The sequence below is a fragment of the Lutra lutra genome, chromosome 4 (genome assembly GCF_902655055.1).
Source record: "Lutra lutra chromosome 4, mLutLut1.2, whole genome shotgun sequence".
NCBI classification, from domain to species: Eukaryota; Metazoa; Chordata; class Mammalia; order Carnivora; family Mustelidae; genus Lutra; species Lutra lutra.
Genome location: NC_062281.1, coordinates 133387078 through 133405476, shown reverse-complemented (window position 1 = coordinate 133405476; position 18399 = coordinate 133387078). Strand labels below are relative to the sequence as shown.

Genomic DNA, 18399 nt, shown 5'->3' with positions numbered 1-18399 from the left:
TAAAAAGTCACACTTTTCAAAGATTATATTTCCATTTCTACATAATATGCTCTCATTATGAAATCATCTGTGTGTTTTTGAGTCATAAACAAGACACTGAAAAGAAAATGAATAGCAATGAAAGTGGCTTTCTGGAAAGTGACATCTATTCCAATCTCAGAAAAAAAAATGAACCTTCTGAAATATTAATTGATCATAATGAAGAGGCCAAACTTTAGATAAACAAGGAGCCAGGGAGTATTTCCCATAGGACTGCAGCTTGTTGTAAAGGTACCGATGAACACTGGCTTTGAATTTAAATTTAAAAGTAAATAAAAATAGATCAGGCTATCAGACTGTCAACTTAAAAACTTCAACTGGGAATCCCATGTTTCTGTTCCTTTGCAGTTGAAACACAGAGTAGGGAAAGACATAATTATACTAGAAAATAAAATTGCTGTGATTCCTGGCCATTAGAAAGGCATTTCAAAAATATCAGCCTCTGCTTTCTTCCCAAACTTAGAAATGAATTACAGATATAGATCATCCCAGGAGTCAATGAACAAATGCCCAGTTATTTTGGCAGTTTCCCAACTCTGTCAAGAGACCCTTAATCTAATGTCTTTTTCGTAACTGGTATAGGAGATGGTGCCACGATCTACAAAGGTCCGGTCCCGTTTAGTCTTTGTATTCTGCACCTCTCCTTTGACTTTGCACCTGATTATTTCCTTTTCCATGAGACTACCATTTATGTAACTTGTTTGCAAGAAACAAACCAACTTATTCAGCACAGTTCCTTCAAACACCAAACTTTTATTACCAGAGGCTTCAAATGGACACCTCTCTGGAATGGGCCTCATCCGTAGTGGAGTTCAATAGGGAAGAAGACGGTCAAGTTCCCAGTTCAAGAGTAAATGCCAAAAACCAGTGACAGATTCAGTAGCTATGCAGTGCGTTAGAGTATTTAGAAAGACAGGCCTAACCTTTCTTCATCTTTACATTGTGTTCTCAAGTTGTCCCCACTATATTTGGAAGAGCATAAACTTAGAGCAGTAAAGGCTCATCTTAGCCCTTCCTTTGCGTGTCTTTCCATAATGGTAGGGCTTCCCTTTTTCTCCAGCATTTCTCCAGCATCTTCTGTGGTGCACAACATTCCCCACTTTTCTCCGTGGATCGTGGGCACACAGCTTCCATTACCAACACTGTTTATCAAGCAGTGAGGCAAAAAAAAAAAATGGATTTACCATTTATCAAGAATCTGGTATTAGAAACCTAAATACCTGTGGATACAACTTCAGGTAGTTTCATGCCTAAAGAGCAAGCAAGAGCCCTTTCCAGATATTCATGTATGAAGCTCATTAACAATTTCTTCTCTCAGTAGCTGAAGATAAGTCCTTTAATTTGAAGTGGTCTTAACACTAATGAGTCATGTCATTACTCTGAAATCCTTTAAGTTGTCAGGTTTTCTTTCATTGTCTTAGTGAGGTAGAAATTAAGGACAGCTCCCATTAGCTCTCTATATTTCCTGAAGCATCTGCTCATAGTTACAAATTGATCCATCCTAAATATTTATTTGTCTGTAAATGTCATGGCGTCAACACTGCACTTTAGACATTTTTCCCCCAAACGCAAAGTTTCTTTTAAAAGTTCTGTCAATAACATCATTTGCAATTTAAATACTTTAAAAATATGATCCTTCCTGCTGTGTTTTTGAATACTTCCTTCATATTTAATTGCTATAGACACTTTAGTTCCTAATTAAACTTTATTGTTTATGATTTTGCAGTCGTTAATAGACATGATGGGGGGGGAAATTGGCTGGTTCTAGTAAATTCTCTGTCTGCTAATTCTAGTCTGAATCTTAATACCTTCCATAGCTGTAATGAGCTCATGGGGCTGAGAGAAGGATGGGTAGAAAGTGAGACAAAAAGCAAGTACATAGTTCATGTTTTTGAGGATTTACTAGACATTCTGGAAGACAAGCTTGAATTGGACTTGAATTGAATTGGACTCGTTGATTTGTGGGGGAGATTAGCTTAGAAATAGCATCTCAAACACTTGCAAGATGAATATCCTCATTTTTCAAGGCTCCTTTCTCCAGCACATCCCCAGGTTTTGCATTGGTGACAGAGAGAGCGTATATTGCGCACACAAAGCTTGCCTCATCCTCGGAGCCCTAAATGACTTTTATTGTGAGAGAATGGAGACACTTGATGAATCTGATGGGGTTTGGTCATGGAAAGATTTGCTATGAACCATTGCACCAAGGTTGAAATGCCCAAGAGGCTGACAAGCTTATTGCCCATTTCGGAGATTAAATAGTTTTGGAAAAATTTTCTCCCCTGGCAGTTGTAATTGTGTCTGTGAAATAAGTGTTCATTCCGCTTGCGCACCGTGGTTTGAATGCTTCCTTCTATATTTTCCCCCAGTGGATTGATTCTAAAAAGGTCTGCTCCGATTTCCCTGTACCAGTGCAAATTAACCCATGAACTTGATAACACACCTCATAACCCCCCCACACACACATCCTTGCCATGTCCCATGCTAATGGGTAATCAGAGACACTGCCAAGTCCCTTTATCATGGATTATCTTTGTAGCTGTTTGAAGGCAGGGAAAGGAGCTGAAAAATCTTCCAGGTTAATGATGTGGTTATAAGAAATGGACAAAAGCTACTATCAGTAACCTTGGGAGTTTTGAGCTGCCAGAGGAGCCACATGAGTGGATAAAGTGGTCTTTGTTTGTTGGGACTTCCAAAGCATGTGGGAGGGCCTGTTGCCCCAAAGTAAAATAAAGTGAGGGAAGTATCTCAAGAAGAGGGAAGAGGGAAGAGGGTACACGCATAAAAAACATAGGTTCATGACAGACAGATCACCTCTCTATTCCCTGACTTTGCCCAGGGTCAACATTGCATATTAGTCTGCTAACTGTTGGAAAACATCTGACCTTTTGGGTGATTTCGAATGTTCCTGTTTCTAGCGGGGGTGGATAAAGATCATTATGTTTTTTTTTTTTTTTTAAGATTTTATTTATTTATTTGACAGAGAGAAATCACAAGTAAGCAGAGAGGCAGGCAGAGAGAGAGGAGGAAGCAGGCTCCCTGCTGAGCAGAAAGCCCGATGTGGGGCTTGAACCCAGGACCTGGGATCATGACCTGAGCCAAAGGCAGCGGCTTAACCCACTGAGCCACCCAGGCGCCCCAAAGATCATTATGTTTTAACACAGACTACACCATATTCCCCTTCCTCAATCAACACCCAGAATTCTTGGATTTACCATTACAAGGAAGCCTTAGTATCATACCTCAAAATTGAGTGTGAGAATATCAAAGAGACCTGGAGACAGTTAATATTTATTTCTGAGTATTCACTATATCCCTAAGACTGTGCTGAGTCTGTGAGTGATTATTGTACTTAATCCTATAACAAGTATATAAAGTACGTTGTGTATTATCCTGTGGAAGCTGATAGAGAGCTGAGGTCACACGGTTAGTAATTTGTTCAATCAGTTTGAACCCAGGTATTCCTGATCCTAGAATGTAAACTCAAATTATAATCCTCTACTCCCTTCCCTTTAATCCTTGGTCCCTTGAGGAAGGAGGATGAGCTAATGCCAGAAATAATATGATTCTCTACTAACTAGAAATATATTCTATATGGGAACCTGGATTGGGTGGGTCTGATCTTTATGCCATTGTATTAATTGTGATGACATCTCACTAATTTTGGAAATGTTTTTTGGTGGCTCCAAAGCATCCTAGGATGGTGTTTTTAGCCCTAATACCTTGTTCATGTACCCTTCTCTCTCCACTTTTATGAACTGTCAGTGCTGGTCAGCATCCAAGCCTGAGGAGAAGCAGGTGCCGTCCCAGGATATGAGTGAAACGTTCAGACGATTGGTGGAATTAGCTCAGCATCACATCCAAACCTAGAGCCAACTGTTAGCCGAATGACAAGAGAACGTGAAGGAATCTAGGCTGAATGTGGCCCAAGTCACACTGGATGTTAACTCTAGGCAGATCGTTTTTGAGAAAAGCAGAAATTAGAATGGGCAACAGAATTTGGAATGTAAGTATAAAAAGATCATGAAAATGTACAGTTAGAAGCATGTCTTAATCAGAGGAAATGACCACAGATGAGGTCAAGTGATTGGTGTAAAAGCGTTTGAAGTTGAAGATGGCAGGTTGATTGCTATTTTCTTACATTTTAACCAGTTGGAATTGAGTAATTATTATTATATGGATTTTTGTGTGTTGTAAGTTTGTGTCCAGGGCAAACCTCTCCAGAGTCAGAGGATATTCCTTTCACATTCACTGCCTACAAGTTTCCTTCATTCTTAGCTGCATGTGTTGCCTTGCTTGGTTTATCCAATTCTGTTCTTCCTTCCCTGGTCCACCAAGTACTTACATACCAGAAGGAAGGGGGATCAGGGGCAGGTGCAGAGACCTTCCCTGTCTCACATGGATTTTGTAGGGATTAATGAACTAACATATTCTAAAGTGATTTTAAAAGGTGAAGTGCTATATAAGTGTCAAGCATGATTAACTAGCAGCCAAGTTATTAGGCACCTGAATATTATGCATCTTTTCTGAATTTTAGGAAAATGGATGTGCATATTCATTTTCAAAAGCACTATTATTTAAATGATATTCAGGCACTCAAAAAAAGTCTAGCCCAGTTCTAATTATCTCTACTTTGCTCATACCAGCCATGTAGACCTTAAGCGTGGCGTACTTATGCGACTGTGAGTAAGACAGATCCAATCACCAATCTTGCGGCATTTGCAGTGCATTGGGGGAAGAACACACAGCATAATACAAAATATTAGTTGCCTTTCAGCCTTTACCTCATCCTTCTAGCACAGGAGTTGTTGATGCCTGGTGGTTGGGAGTGTGAACTCTGGCCCAGACTCTATTCCCAGTCCAAACCCTCACTCTACAGCTAGCTAAGTGACTTGAGGAAGTTGTGTTACCTCCCTTTGCATTAATTTGTTGATGTAAAAACTGGGAATGATAATAGTTCCAGTTTTATCCTTCATACAGATAGGATGCTCAGAAAAGCAGTTCCAAACATGCGGCAATTGCTTGTCATTAATTATAACTTGTCATTAACAGTAACCAAAGCGGGTTCTGCCCGTGGATAGAGAAATAATAAATAGAGGTGGTGGTGATTTTGCTAGCACTCCTATGACATTTGTCAGCTTATGGAGCCATTGACTTACAATATTAACCTGTGGTTTTGCAACAGTAGCTGTTTGCCTATATTCCCCACAACTTGGTGAGTTAGCTTAGCAGAGTGGTAGCTTTTATTTTTGTCTCATTTGCTCAGCAGGGGTCGAGCCCCCTCCTGGTAATTCCCTCTAGCCACTACCTTTTACCCTAGGTACAAAATGGACACAGCCCCATGCCAGGTCAGTCACAGACTTCTCGTCCTGTGGTAAGCATGTGAGCCAGCACAGCCAATCGGAGACTTCTCCTGGCTTACCAAAGAAGGATTTGATTTGAACTTGGAAGAAAAAACAGCTTTGCCTCTGGGTCCGTGATTGTAGAAGAATGTAAAATTAGGGTTAAGAGTGGCCGGGTTCATTCAAGTGAAGAAGATATGGCTGCAATAGGAGAGAATGAAGCCAGAACAGAACAGGGCTGAGCTGTGAGATGGAGGAGGAGGGAGTTCTGGTGGTTTTGAGTCTTGATTGTAGCACTTAAAGGCCAAGTCCCAATCCTTTGATTTGGTCAGAGAGCCTAATATCCCTCCTGGCCATAAGGGCTAATGAACTTATTCTTTGTGTTCTCTTAAAATAGTTTGAATTGGTTTGTCTTTTGTAACTTAAAGAATCCTTACACAACAAGCAGGACAATGCACCCATTTTATGGATAAGGGAATTGAGGCTCAGAGAGGTTAAGTGATCTGTTCATGAAAACCACAATACTAGTGTTTTTCAGAGCCAGAACTGCATGTCCTGGTGAATGACCCCAAATGCTATATTCCAGAAAAGACAGCAAGGTCGAGGAACTTGGAGAGGGAGCTGATAACGAATGAAAGGGGCAGAGAATTTTCAGGGCATCATCAGGTCGTGGCTCTCCACAGAGCTAATTCATTCACTGATTGATCAAATATTTGTTCAGTCATGGAACAACAATCTAAGGCAAGCTGTTTAGGGAGAGGAAGCGAGTGATCTGCAGGTACCCCTGGCTCTCTTGGGTGCTCCTGTCCACTCTCAGCCACTGCTGGCCCAGCAAGGGGTGAGAAATCGCCGAGCCAGTCTCCCTGTGTTTTCCACGTTCCTCCTCCGGTGAAACACAAGTCATGCCGTACATGTCAAACACTTGGGCCTCTCAGAAAATTGATTATGGATCTTGCCCCTTCCTTAAAAAGCAAGCTTTTGTTTTTATTAGCATGTGTAAATATGGAATAACTTCTGAATGCAAATCTGGATGCCATTTTATTTTTCTGACATGTTTGGAAGCAGCCCCGGGCAAGGTGGCAGTGAATCAGTAAACATCATGGGTACACGACGCTGGGAATTCATCAACTGTGCACACGCCTAATAGGCTTCCACCATATGTTCCATAATAGCATGTTTGCTGACATGGGACTGGGCTGCCCAATAGTATGACAAAGCTGCCATATCAGTTTCCTGATGTATAGAAACAGGCTCTGCTAGCCAGATGTAGAAACCCAGCAAGGTCATTGTAGGAGTAATTTCCATTTTGTGTGCTTCTTTTCCCCCTCATTGACTGTAAGAGAATGTGATGTGCCTCATTACAGTGTGATTCCAGGTGCATAACACAATAATGACCTTTATGCCAAAGACTGAAGTTCACATAATTGATAAGATAGACTCCCATTTTGTGATGTTGGAAACCATTAGCTGGAGGCAGAAACCGTGTTAACTTCTTGACATAGGAGGTCACAGGGTCAAGGTCAAGGCCCAGGCTGCAGCCATTTCTGGGCTTAGAAGAAAGAGGGAAACAGTGCTGCCTGGCCGCCTGAGCACTTGCAGTCTTTCCTGTGAGAGTTGGGAGAGGTCCTGGCGCCTGTGGAAAGTTAAGGGAAGGCCTGGGATCCAGATGGGAAGTGAAGGAGGAGCAGCAGGTCTACAAGGAGATGGGCCTGAGTGCTGGGCTTCTCCACGTAGGACTGCCATCCTAACCATCGCCTCCCTTTCTCTTTTCAGGTCCTTACTGATTTCCTCTGCTTTGCATCAGACCCAAAATTATACTGTCTTTCCAGAGGCATTCCTTCTTTTCCTCTCCTAGATCTTAGATTGTTGGTGCTCACATGGGAAATCGGGGATTGGTTGTGGTGTCTTTACAACGACCTGGGAAAGTTGAGGATTCCACCCAGGGAATAGGTTTCCTGGCAAAGCCATGTGTGGCTTCTGTCCTTTAGTAAAAATGGCCAAGCAAATCAAGTCCTTCTCTTAAAACACAATTATGGCCAGTGCGTTGACTGGCCTTTTATTAAACACCCATTTATAAATGACGTTTGAATACCTGAAGCCATGCCAGACCTTAGGATCCTTCCTAACCGTGCAGCGGCGTACTTGCAGCCACTCGTAACCAGCTCTTTCTATTCTTGCTCGTTTTTCTGTTTTTGCTCTGAAGACACGGTGTCTCGTATCTCCTACAAACTATAGGAACCCAAACCTAACGTAAAAAATAGGCAATGAACAAGGAAAGGAAAAAGTCACACGTTACCTGAAATCTGGAGCTTGTAACTAAAGAAAGAAGCAAAAAAGAACCAGAATGAGAATGCATTCGGTCAGACGGAAAGAGAAGTGGGGATTTGAGGATGTTAAGCAAAAGAAACAGAATACCTAAAATGATGAATATAGTGGCTTGTTTGTTTGTTTACATCCCTGGAGTTCTAAGCATCTCGGCCTGACCACGGGTTAACAGTTTTTTTAGGAAGGGCCTATCGTGTGTGTTTACTGACATTTGATTTCCAGAGCTTCTAGCTCAATCAGGGACAGAGGCTTTATGTTTCACTAATACTCATAGATGAATAATGCCTTTTTAAAATATTGCCAACTCTGCTGTCATTTCAGGACCCCCTGAGACTCTCCTTATTAGGCTGGCAGGCGAGCGAAGAAATGAGTTGGGCCAGGAGGTGGCAGGGGTTAATTTCATATTTGTCACGAGATCTTGCATGATTTCCCTAAAAGATATTTAATTTCCACTGGGCATAATAACTTGCAGCTGCCGGAATGTGCTGTATACTAGTGGCGAGTTCTTGTCTTTGGAGATTTATGCAAGTCGTTATTTAAAAATAGAGATCCGGGAGTTACAGCTGGCTAATTCGTCTACCACTAAGGAAAGCTCAGCAAGTGACCCACTTAACTGTTTCCAGGAACCACAGCCACGCTGAAGCGAACTTTCAATAAAGTCCAACCCAAAGAACCAAACAAATACATCCCTGTGACATTTCGTGATCTCCTCATAGTATGGCCATCACTTCTTCATGACCCTTCCTTTCCCACAACCACCACTCCCTCAGGCCCTCATCTCTACACAGTTTGAATTCCTAGATGGAGGACCTGTGTCCTTCATCCCAAGGACGGATGTTGGACGCTGCCAGGCTCTCCTTCCTCTGTCTCTTCTCTCTTTGTATCACTCATCTGCTCAGCCAACGCCCTCAGGGCATGGTCCTGCCACATCAGCTCCTAGACTCAAGCGATTTCCCACTGGAGCACCAACAATCTAATCTCCCTGACTTTAGAGGGCTCCTGTAAGACACCCAAGCCATATATATCCACCCATAGTTCCTCTGGTTTCTCCACATGCACCTTCCTCTCCTGGTATAATGGTCTCTTGCCTCTCATACTGTCCCTTCGCCCAAATTGCCTTTCCATTCCTCTCTCCGCATGAAGATTGTCAATAGGTTCTGCAAAGGTCCGCAGTGCTTACCGCAGGCCATGGCGAGTTTTCTCCTTGGACATGACAAAAAAGAGTTGACATAATCAGGTCATGACACATTTTTATCATGGGTCTGTGAGGGCCCTGATCTTATTTTTAAATCAACCAATTAATTAACGTATTATGTTTATTCCTCTGCCCTTCCCCCTCTGTCTAGGCAGGCATTCTATTATGTTTTATGTACATTTTTTGATGGCATACACCTTTGCCAAATAATTACCATTGTTATGTGTGCATGTACTTAGATTTACACAGATGATGTATATTACGTCTCATCTGTTCCTTCCTTTACTCACTGTCTTTTAAAGTCTATGCATGTCTTTCAGTCTGGCTACTGCGTACCCCATGGTAGGCAACCATCACCTTTACCTCTCCACTTTCTCCATGATGTACATGGCACAGGTTCCTCCCACCCTCTGGATCTTCCCTTCTCTGAAACCTTTGGTATTCATTTGCCCTATAGCTTAATTATATGCTAATGTTTATTTTTTTAATTTTCCTGTGAGTTTTTTGTTTTCTCTTTGTCTTTTGTGTAACTCCTTGGAGATCAGGGACCATGTCTTGTACTCTTCTCTCCCCTACTCTACCCATCCCCATCTCTGCAGACTTTGTTTGGAGCTTGGTGCATAATTGGCACTCAGTAAATCCTTGTTTATTCAGTGAATTCAATAGCATGACTCCATGCGGGTGTTTTTTCTTCCTATTTATACCCCCAGTATCTAAAATGGTGCCTGGCAGGTTGCAGATGATCAGGGGATTTGTTTGAAGCAAATGGGTAGCTTATCTTTCACATGAGAAAAGGAATTTGGAATAGTAGGATATACAGAGGTCAGGATACTACATTCTAGTTTCTAATCAGCCGCTGAATAGGTATGCAACACCTGGCATGTCAGAGAACTTCTGTAGGTCCTGGTTAAACTGAATGATTTCACAGATCCTTGTTCACTCTAACTTGCTAGGCTTCTGTGACTTCCCTAACAATTTTTCACCATGAAGCAAGAGAGTCTTCCAATATGAAATCACCTGCATGGAATACAGAACAGTCATATTCAAGGCACTAGAGCATGGGGGAGGGGTAGAGATGAGAGCATATCCTATGGGTTCTGATCTTAGGCTCCCAGAATGATTAGGAGGACAAAATCCTTGCCACCTGTAACATGCTTAGAAGAGTGTCTGACATAAAATCAATGCTATGTAAATCTTTACTATTATTTTTATAAATTTATGAAAATCTACTAGCCTGGACAACAGTCTCTTGTATGGCATTTGGAAGTCTGGTCTTCATGTTTGTGCAAACAAAGCCAAGAAATTCTAGTGTCCTTGCTGAAATTAATAGTTCTATTTTATAGGACAATAATCACCAGACAGCACCCTGATTTCTTTTAGGCCCAAACTGTTGTCTTTTTGGTAATGGGCAAGTTCTAATTTTTACAGCTTTTGTAAGATGAAGCAAAGGAATATTATCTTTCAAGATCGTGTAGCAGCCAATAAAGGCGTTAGAACAAGAATCCTGAGTTTTGTGTTTACTATCTATCAAAAAAAAACAACTGTTTTTCAGTAAGGCAATCTGTACAGTCTATAGTTTGACTTAGAAATGAAAACAGAACAGGAATGTGTTAATATCTTTGCTGATGATATTTTTTCCTTTTAGCAGGGAAGAAGTAACTAAATAATCTAATTTGCTTTCTCTTATCTTTAGGGAAGTGAATTCAAATATTGGACAAACCATTATTAAAATTCTAACAGCATTTAATGCATGAGCTTGTTTCTTGCCATAAGGTTCCTTTTTCTCTAGGTCAAGAGGTAAAGCTATTTGTCTAAAAGAAAAAACATTAAGTGCATTGGTGATGGGTTACAGGTTTTATAACAACTGTTTTTGCTTCATGAACAAAAAATAGCATTTAATAACTTTTATTCTATTCAACTGGGCAGTAGAAGTCTTAATCAAACCATTTCACTTTAATACTTTTACATAAAAAAATCCAATTTGTGAATTAGTCTGTTATCTAAAAGTTAAGAAAAAAATCAGGTAAAAATACAAAATGGGAACTGGGAACTCCAGATGAACTGCCAATTTCTGGACCAAGGAAAGATTAAAAATTCTACTCAAAAAGTTGAAGAAATAGATATGTAAAATGTTCCATTAAAAACAACAGCACGGGAAAATAACTATGTATCATTGGTTTTAGAGCTCAGAAACAGGAGTAAACTACGACTTACATGTTGAATGGGGAATTTTAAGACACATCTTGTGTTTTTGCTTTCGTTTCTGGGTTTTGGTGGTGGTGGTGGTGGTTTGGGGTATTTCTGGACTCATTAACTTAATTCAGGAGAATACTATATTAAAATAAAGATGAGCTGTTTTCTTTCTGTGTTGTGTTTCTCTGGTAGCCTCAGCTAAAGCTGCCAATTATTTCCATATGGTATAAACTGAAATAAAATATACATTTTTAATAGCCAGGGAGGATTGGCATGAAAATTAAACGAGCTGTATGGAAAAGACAATCTAAAAAATCTGAAGTCCTATACACATATTTGTTTCTGTTATTATTGTACTTAGTAAAAATCAGAGCAGTGTCTACCATGTATCAGGACCTGCTTCAGGCACTGAGGAGTCAGAGAAATAATTATACTCATCTTTCCTTTCAAGGATTTATCATTATATTAGGCAAACAGAAAACGTCCTGGTAAATGCAGTGGTAAGAGCAGTGATAGAGATATGTAGGTTGCTTAGGAGAATAGAATGGGATCCCTAAGTTTTTAGAGTCAGGGATGTTACAGAAAGTTAGGGAGAGGAGACGAAGGGAGTCCCAGGAAGAGGAGATGGCATGAATGTAGCCTTGAGGTGAAAAATAGCACAGTGTATTCTGAGTTAGTAAAAGGATCAGTATGACTAGAGCTTAAAATACCGAGCAGAGAATAGCAAAAGATGAGTCTCAAGAGAACAGATTATAGAAGGCCTGTATATTTTGTGAAAAGTTCAGGTTTTATCCTGTTGGTGATGGAAACCCAGTGAGGCCAAGGCATAACATAGGCACTTGGGGAATACGGGAGGTGCAATTGAGCGCCTGAGGACGATATTGCTGTAGTCCAGGTGACAGATGTGAGAGCAGAAACTTAAGCAGGGAGAACTGGATAGAACAGAGAGGGCAAATCTGAAAAAGAGAAAAGAATAGCAATGTATGGTGATAAATTTTGTGAGCATTGGTGAGGATGACCCTCAAGTTTATAGTTTGACTGATTAGGTGATTTGTAATACAGTTTATATCCAAAATACTGAAGGAGAAACAGGAAGAGGGGATAATATAGATGTTCATTTTTAGGCCATGTTTGTCTCAAGATTTCTATAAGACATTTGATTGAAGGTGTTCTGGAGGCAATTGGATATATGACCCTGAATTGTGAACAATGTATCTGGGTGGGAAATTCAGATTTGTAAGTCAGCAGCATAAAAGTAGTAGTTAAAACTCTCAGAGGAAAGAGGTAAGGGCAGATGCCTAAGAATGCGAACTTTCAGAAGTTGGGCCAATGAGAAAGCCAAGAAAGACACTGGGAGGGGACAGTGAAATGGGGTATGAAGGAACCCAATAGTGTGTCATGTTGCAGAGATCAGAAGAGGAGAGGTTCAGGAAAGTGCTAACATCCCAAGTGAAACCAAAGCAATGAAATCCAGTATAAGGACTTATATCCTATAAATTTAGAAAGCCGTGACTTTAGGGGACTTTTTCAGAGCAGTCTTTGCAGAGAATTTTGGATGGGAGGAAGTAGAGGGATAAGATGGCAGCTAGAGGAAATGTATTATCAGGAGTGGGTTATTGTAAGAGTAGAGTAGTTGAAGTAAGGTTAGAGGCTGAAGAGAATGAACCAATAGTGGGGAAAAGGTAGGACTCTAATAAAACAAACAAAAATTTATGTAGCACATTCCCGAAGGAAGTGGGAGAGGTGGCAGAAGCAGAGGGGAAGATCCCCAGGAAGGGTTGATGTTAAGCAGGAAGGACATAAACTCTTAAGCCTCTGAGACCAGTAGGACAGCTGGGAGGAAGAGAGAGGGCGACTTGGGGGAGAAGGAGAGGTAGGTCATGTTTCATGGCTTTAGGACAAATGTCACAGTATTTACTTATTTCCCTAAGGACCACATACAATGACGTAGCAGATGAAATCTTCAAAAGAAAATTATCTTTTTCAGGGTTACTCTCCTACCAGCCATTAAAACATTCCCTCTGTACCCTCGGTTCTCATGCTGCTCCTTTCCTACCTCCATGCGTGGGCTTTTCTCCAGCAGTGCTGGATTCCCGAAAACTTGGGATATTCCCTTAGAATATCCTCTCATTGTCCTCATTCAAGTAAATTATAAATGACTGCATTCCAAGATATAAATAACTGATATCCAGCTAGAAGGCCCACTGTCCCAGGAGCACTTGCCCTTTAGATGGATATCTGGTTCTCAGGGGCCTGGCCTTCTTAGTCCTCACCCCTCTATTCAACCTTTCTTCCCACGTTGCATCCAATGCACACTCTGCTCTAGTCACACTCTAGTCTTCACTGTTTCAAAAAGTGAAGCACCTGGGGCGCCTGGGTGGCTCAGTGGGTTAAGCCGCTGCCTTCGGCTCAGGTCATGATCCCAGGTCCTGGGTTCGAGCCCCGTGTTGGGCTTTCTGCTCAGCAGGGAGCCTGCTTCCTCCTCTCTCTCTGCCTGCCTCTCTGCCTACTTGTGATTTCTCTCTGTCAAATAAATAAATAAAATCTTTAAAAAAAAAAAAAAAGTGAAGCGCCTGCTCTGGAAATCAGAGTTGGAATAACATTTAAACAGGGGAGATTTTCTTTTCTTTTCTTTTTTTTTTTTAAAGATTTTATTTATTTATTTGACAGACACGAGTAGGCAGAGAGGCAGGCAGAGAGGCAGGCAGAGAGAGAGGAGGAAGCAGGCTCCCCGCCGAGCAGAGAGCCCGATGCGGGGCTTGATCCCAGGACCCTGGGATCATGACCTGAGCCGAAGACAGAGGCCTCAACCCACTGAGCCACCCAGGCGCCCCCAAACAGGGGAGATTTTCTGAGTCATCCCCATTGTCATGCCTGACAGAGGAACTGCAGAGGCAGCTCTGTACAAAAGGGTGCTTTGGTTTCTGATACAGCATATTCCAATATATATATTGCTTCTGTCCAGTAGAAGATTTAAGCTACAGATTAGGAATACTATTTACCCCGTCTGTCCTAATAGAGGCTTAGGAAAATTTAAATCAACATTGCTTTTTTAAAATGAGGCTTTAGGGGCGCCTGGGTGGCTCAGTGGGTTAGGCCGCTGCCTTCGGCTCAGGTCATGATCCCAGATCCTGGGTTCGAGCCCCGCATCGGGCTTTCTGCTCAGTAGGGAGCCTGCTTCCTCCTCTCTCTCTGCCTGCCTCTCTGCTTACTTGTGATTTCTCTCTGTCAAATAAATAAATAAAATCTTTAAAAAATAAAATAAAATAAAATGAGGCTTTAATGCTATTCACTGGTTAGTGTTACTAGTTACTAGTTACTATTCACTGGTTAGGTCACAGAAGCAAAGACAAAGCTCTTTCCTCTTAAAAAATAAAAATAAAAATAGTGATTTTCATTATGTTCAAACAATCTTCAAATGAATAAAAGGGGGAAAAAATACCTATAGGAGTTTCTTGGGTTCAGCATCATACCTAGATGCCTGGCTCTGCCCAGGTACTAGCTCTGCCCAGGCTAGTAGTAAAATACCCCAGAGTCTCTGGTCTCTACTGAGTCTGGATCTAGAATGGACAACTTCATGATTAGGGCATTCTGGTTTTAGAGTCAAACTGATTTGCTTCCTGTTTACCACTTACAAATCATGAGACATCTCAGAGGGTTGTCGTGAGGATTAAGTGTGATCATGAATTTAAAGGGCTTAGCTTTCTTGCTAGTACATAGTAAGTTCTCAATAAATGGAGGCTTCTGTTGAATTATTACTATTAATAAGTCATGCCCTGATTAAAGAAACTGCTTAACTGGCCTCAGGCAGAGGCTGGGATTGCTTTCTCATCCAGCGTCAGCTAGATGGCTATGAAATGATGAGTTTCCTTTTCAGATACATGCACATCCTTGCCTCTCTCTCACCACTGATGCCTACTGTCTGTAGTCAATTAATGATTGGCCACTTAAGATAATCGTTTCCCTCAGAATCAAATGTGCTTACATTCGGTGGCACCCACTGTAGTGCACTTAATTTGGTCCAATAATATGGATCTCGTAGATAGGCCCTGTATAAGTGAGAGCCATAATGATAAACTACGTCCTATTTGTTCATTTTGAAGAGACTCATTAGGGACAGTGGTCCTCAGTGTTAATGAAATGATACTGTCTAATTATAGAATTCCAGTTGCACGTGCAAGTGCTAGAATTAGAGCACTTGCCACCTAACACGTAATGTCACTGTCTACAGCTCGCTGTTGTCCCCTTTTTGGATGCTCCGTCTTGGTCCAGATCTCATCCTGTCCTTGGGCCTCTTTTGGAATTCAGCCACCTTCTGAATCCTGGTAAAAGCCTAAGCTATAAACAGCTTGCTTTTTGGTGGAACAACTCATGCCTGGAAAGTTGATAATGATTTCAGAATTTCTTTTAATTGAGTTTTTAATTACAACACAGCCAATATCCCATTCATATGTAATTTTGACAAAGATGACAAGCAATTTCATATTCTTTGGAGATCATTTGACAAGTGTGGGAGCCTATAGTTAAATACCAACTGCCTTGTTTTTGGACAGGAGTACCTGACAACCACTTACTCAGGGAAGATCGGGAACTAGAGCATCTGGATCTCAATAAATTATTTGACAGAACAATCCAAGTGCTATAACCCAAGCTGCCACTGGGAATGTAAATCTGATTGGCTGGCTTAGAATCTCACTTTTCTAGTTTATAGTCCAGATATTATGAATTGGGATACTGTATAGCCAATGGGTGTATGGGCAGGTTTTACCATAAATAATTTTTTTAGACTATCAACATGACAAATAAAATATACAAATAAATTCTTCTAAAATGCAAGGCTTTAACTTGAGATGGGTACCATGATTCTTTATTCTTTTTCTCCTTTGGCATTTACTTAAGAGTTGTAAGAGCCCATGCTCAGAGTTACAGAGCTCCAGAAGTACAATTAGACCAAAGAAACTGCTGCATCCCAAAGAGCGGAGAACCAGTCCAACAATTAGCTGGTCCCTACCAGCACCTCCCACAGGCTTTTAGAGGCCATTTGCACAGGCCATTATAATATCTGGAGATCCCAGATGAGGCCATGGAGCAGTAATTCTAAGACTTTGGATTTCGGAGACCAGGAAAAAAGATTCTTACTTGGAGTTCTACTAAGGATAGTCACCTTTTTATTTTGCCAAGTAATGATGTGCAGTTTTTTTTTCCTTTACTCGTTTGTTAATTTGTGAATATTAAGTATGTACTTCTGCATCTACTAAAGTATGCCCTGGGAATGCAATGAAAAACAAAGCTAGATAGAATCCATGCCCTCATGCTTTATCATCGTGGTGGGGGAGAGAGTTATTAATCAATTACACTAATAGTTATAAAATTCACATTGAAATAAGGACTATGAAGGTTTTCTGAGAGCATATAACACATTGATTTTATATGGACAGAGAAGGGCAGGGAACTCTTCTTTAAAATTGTGCTTGGGGTTTTGGAGGCATCTTTGAGCTCACTGAATAGACACCATGAGCAAAGCTTACCCTCCTGAGTTGAAAATATTTATTGACAAGGAATTATCACTGAAATTAAATGGTGGCAGATATGTCCAAGGAATATTGCAGGGTTTTGATCCCCCTATGAGTCTTGTGATAGAGGAATGTGTGGAGATGGCAACTATGGACACCAGAACTGTGGGATGGTGGTAATATGAGGAAATAGTGTCATCATATTAGAAGCCTTGGTATGAGAATAAATTATGAGTGTGTTCACTGGAAGAAATCAGCTGCTTCTGAATATCCTCTCTCTATAGCACCTGCTTTACTACAATATAAAATTTGGGTCATGTGCATTTTCACATTGAACTTCTTTTGTTAAATAAATTTTTGTAATAGTAAAAAAAAAATGAAATAAAATAAAATTGTACTTGGATTCAGCCCATGGTAAGAATTTTTAACTTTATGCTAAGAGTTACCTGGATGTCACTGGACAAGAGAGGAGGAGTAGAGGAGGAGGAGTGGCAAGAGTGAGATCAGATGGAACAGAATGTCGGTGCTGTCAATATGATTAGTGTGACGGCCATGTGATGGTGAGTAGTTGGATTTGAAAAATATTTTGGAGCTAGAATTGCTCAGGCTCATTGATAGATGAGGGGATGAGGGAAGGAAGAGAGAGGTATTAAGGATGACTTCATATTCCTGCCTTGAGCAACTTGCCATTTCATATACCATTTACCAAGATAAAGGACCAAGAGAAGGACAGGCTGAGGCAGGAAGGGACAATCAAGGGTCCCTTCGGGGGCTTGTTAAATTTAAGGTGCTTGCGAGACATCCAGTGCAGGCAAATACATGAATCAGAAGTTTAGAGGAGTATTTTGCTACTAGATACACATTTAGAAGTTATCAGCATATTGATGATGTTATGTCATGGGGTAGATAAGATTTCACAGAAATGAGCATTCTGGAACTTAGAACATTTTGAGGCTTGATACAGAAGGGGAAATCTTCAGAGCATTTTTCTATGAAAGCGATGATGTTTTAAGACCCAGAATAGGAAGAAAATAATATCCGTTCTTTAAATTAAGGACATTTCATCACATGAAATCCTCTCTCCATTGGCCTTACCATTCCTGTTTTGCTGCAGAATATTGAGAACTTTGTCATGGAGCACCAGTTGCAAACCACTACCCTGGAGTCTGTGTCAGAGCTTTGGGCAGGAAGGACCTCCTTTTGGTAGCAGGAGTTCTTATCAATCCCAGCTTCATTTGACCTCTTAGACTCTTCACACTTAAGAACCCATCTGGGGTTTCTAAATTAAAGTAGCACAAAGAGTGAATAAGATCCTGTAGTAGGACATCAGTTCCCTCTTCTCCTGAAATGCAGTCAGTTCATTACCTCCTACACACTCAGTGACATTCCTAAGTCAGAGGGCTGCATTGGCAATTGGAGTGTGGTTATAGGAGTGCTCAGGGTCTGTCAACACTTAGAAAGCTATCTCCTCCTCCTGTCCATCAGAGCATCGGCCTCCATCACCGTATTCTTTGCTAGGTGGACCTAGTAAACGTTTCTGAATTATCTCTTCACAATGTTCCAGACAGCCGTGGTCAATCAGATTGAATGTGGAAGTTACTGTGATACTACTACTAACAATAATAACCATTATATCTTCATACTCGCAACGGTTATTGAGAATAACATTGTTAACTCTTTGTGTCATGCACCCTGTCATGCCCATACCTCATCCTATGTAAGCCCTAACTACAGTTTAGAAGGTTGGCTCCATTTTACAGGTGAATATACTAAGACTGGAAGATTGACTTCC

General features: G+C 41.0%; 1 protein-coding gene and 1 pseudogene across 4 annotated transcripts in view; both read left to right on the top strand.

The window, feature by feature from the left end:
* ST6GALNAC3 (ST6 N-acetylgalactosaminide alpha-2,6-sialyltransferase 3) overlaps positions 1–18399 on the top strand; it is a 532681-nt gene that overhangs the window by 419978 nt on the left and 94304 nt on the right. The window contains exon 4 of one of the 4 annotated variants that reach the window (XM_047725379.1): positions 3805–4117. The exons of 2 other annotated variants lie outside the window; for them this stretch is intronic. In XM_047725379.1, coding sequence (XP_047581335.1) covers positions 3805–3856 — 52 coding nt within the window. In that variant the 3' untranslated portion in view covers positions 3857–4117. Of the gene's footprint in view, positions 1–3804; positions 4118–18399 lie in introns of those variants that run through there. One more of the 4 variants, XM_047725378.1, reaches the window with a different exon arrangement.
* LOC125099114 (small nuclear ribonucleoprotein G-like) lies at positions 16459–16828 on the top strand (annotated as a pseudogene).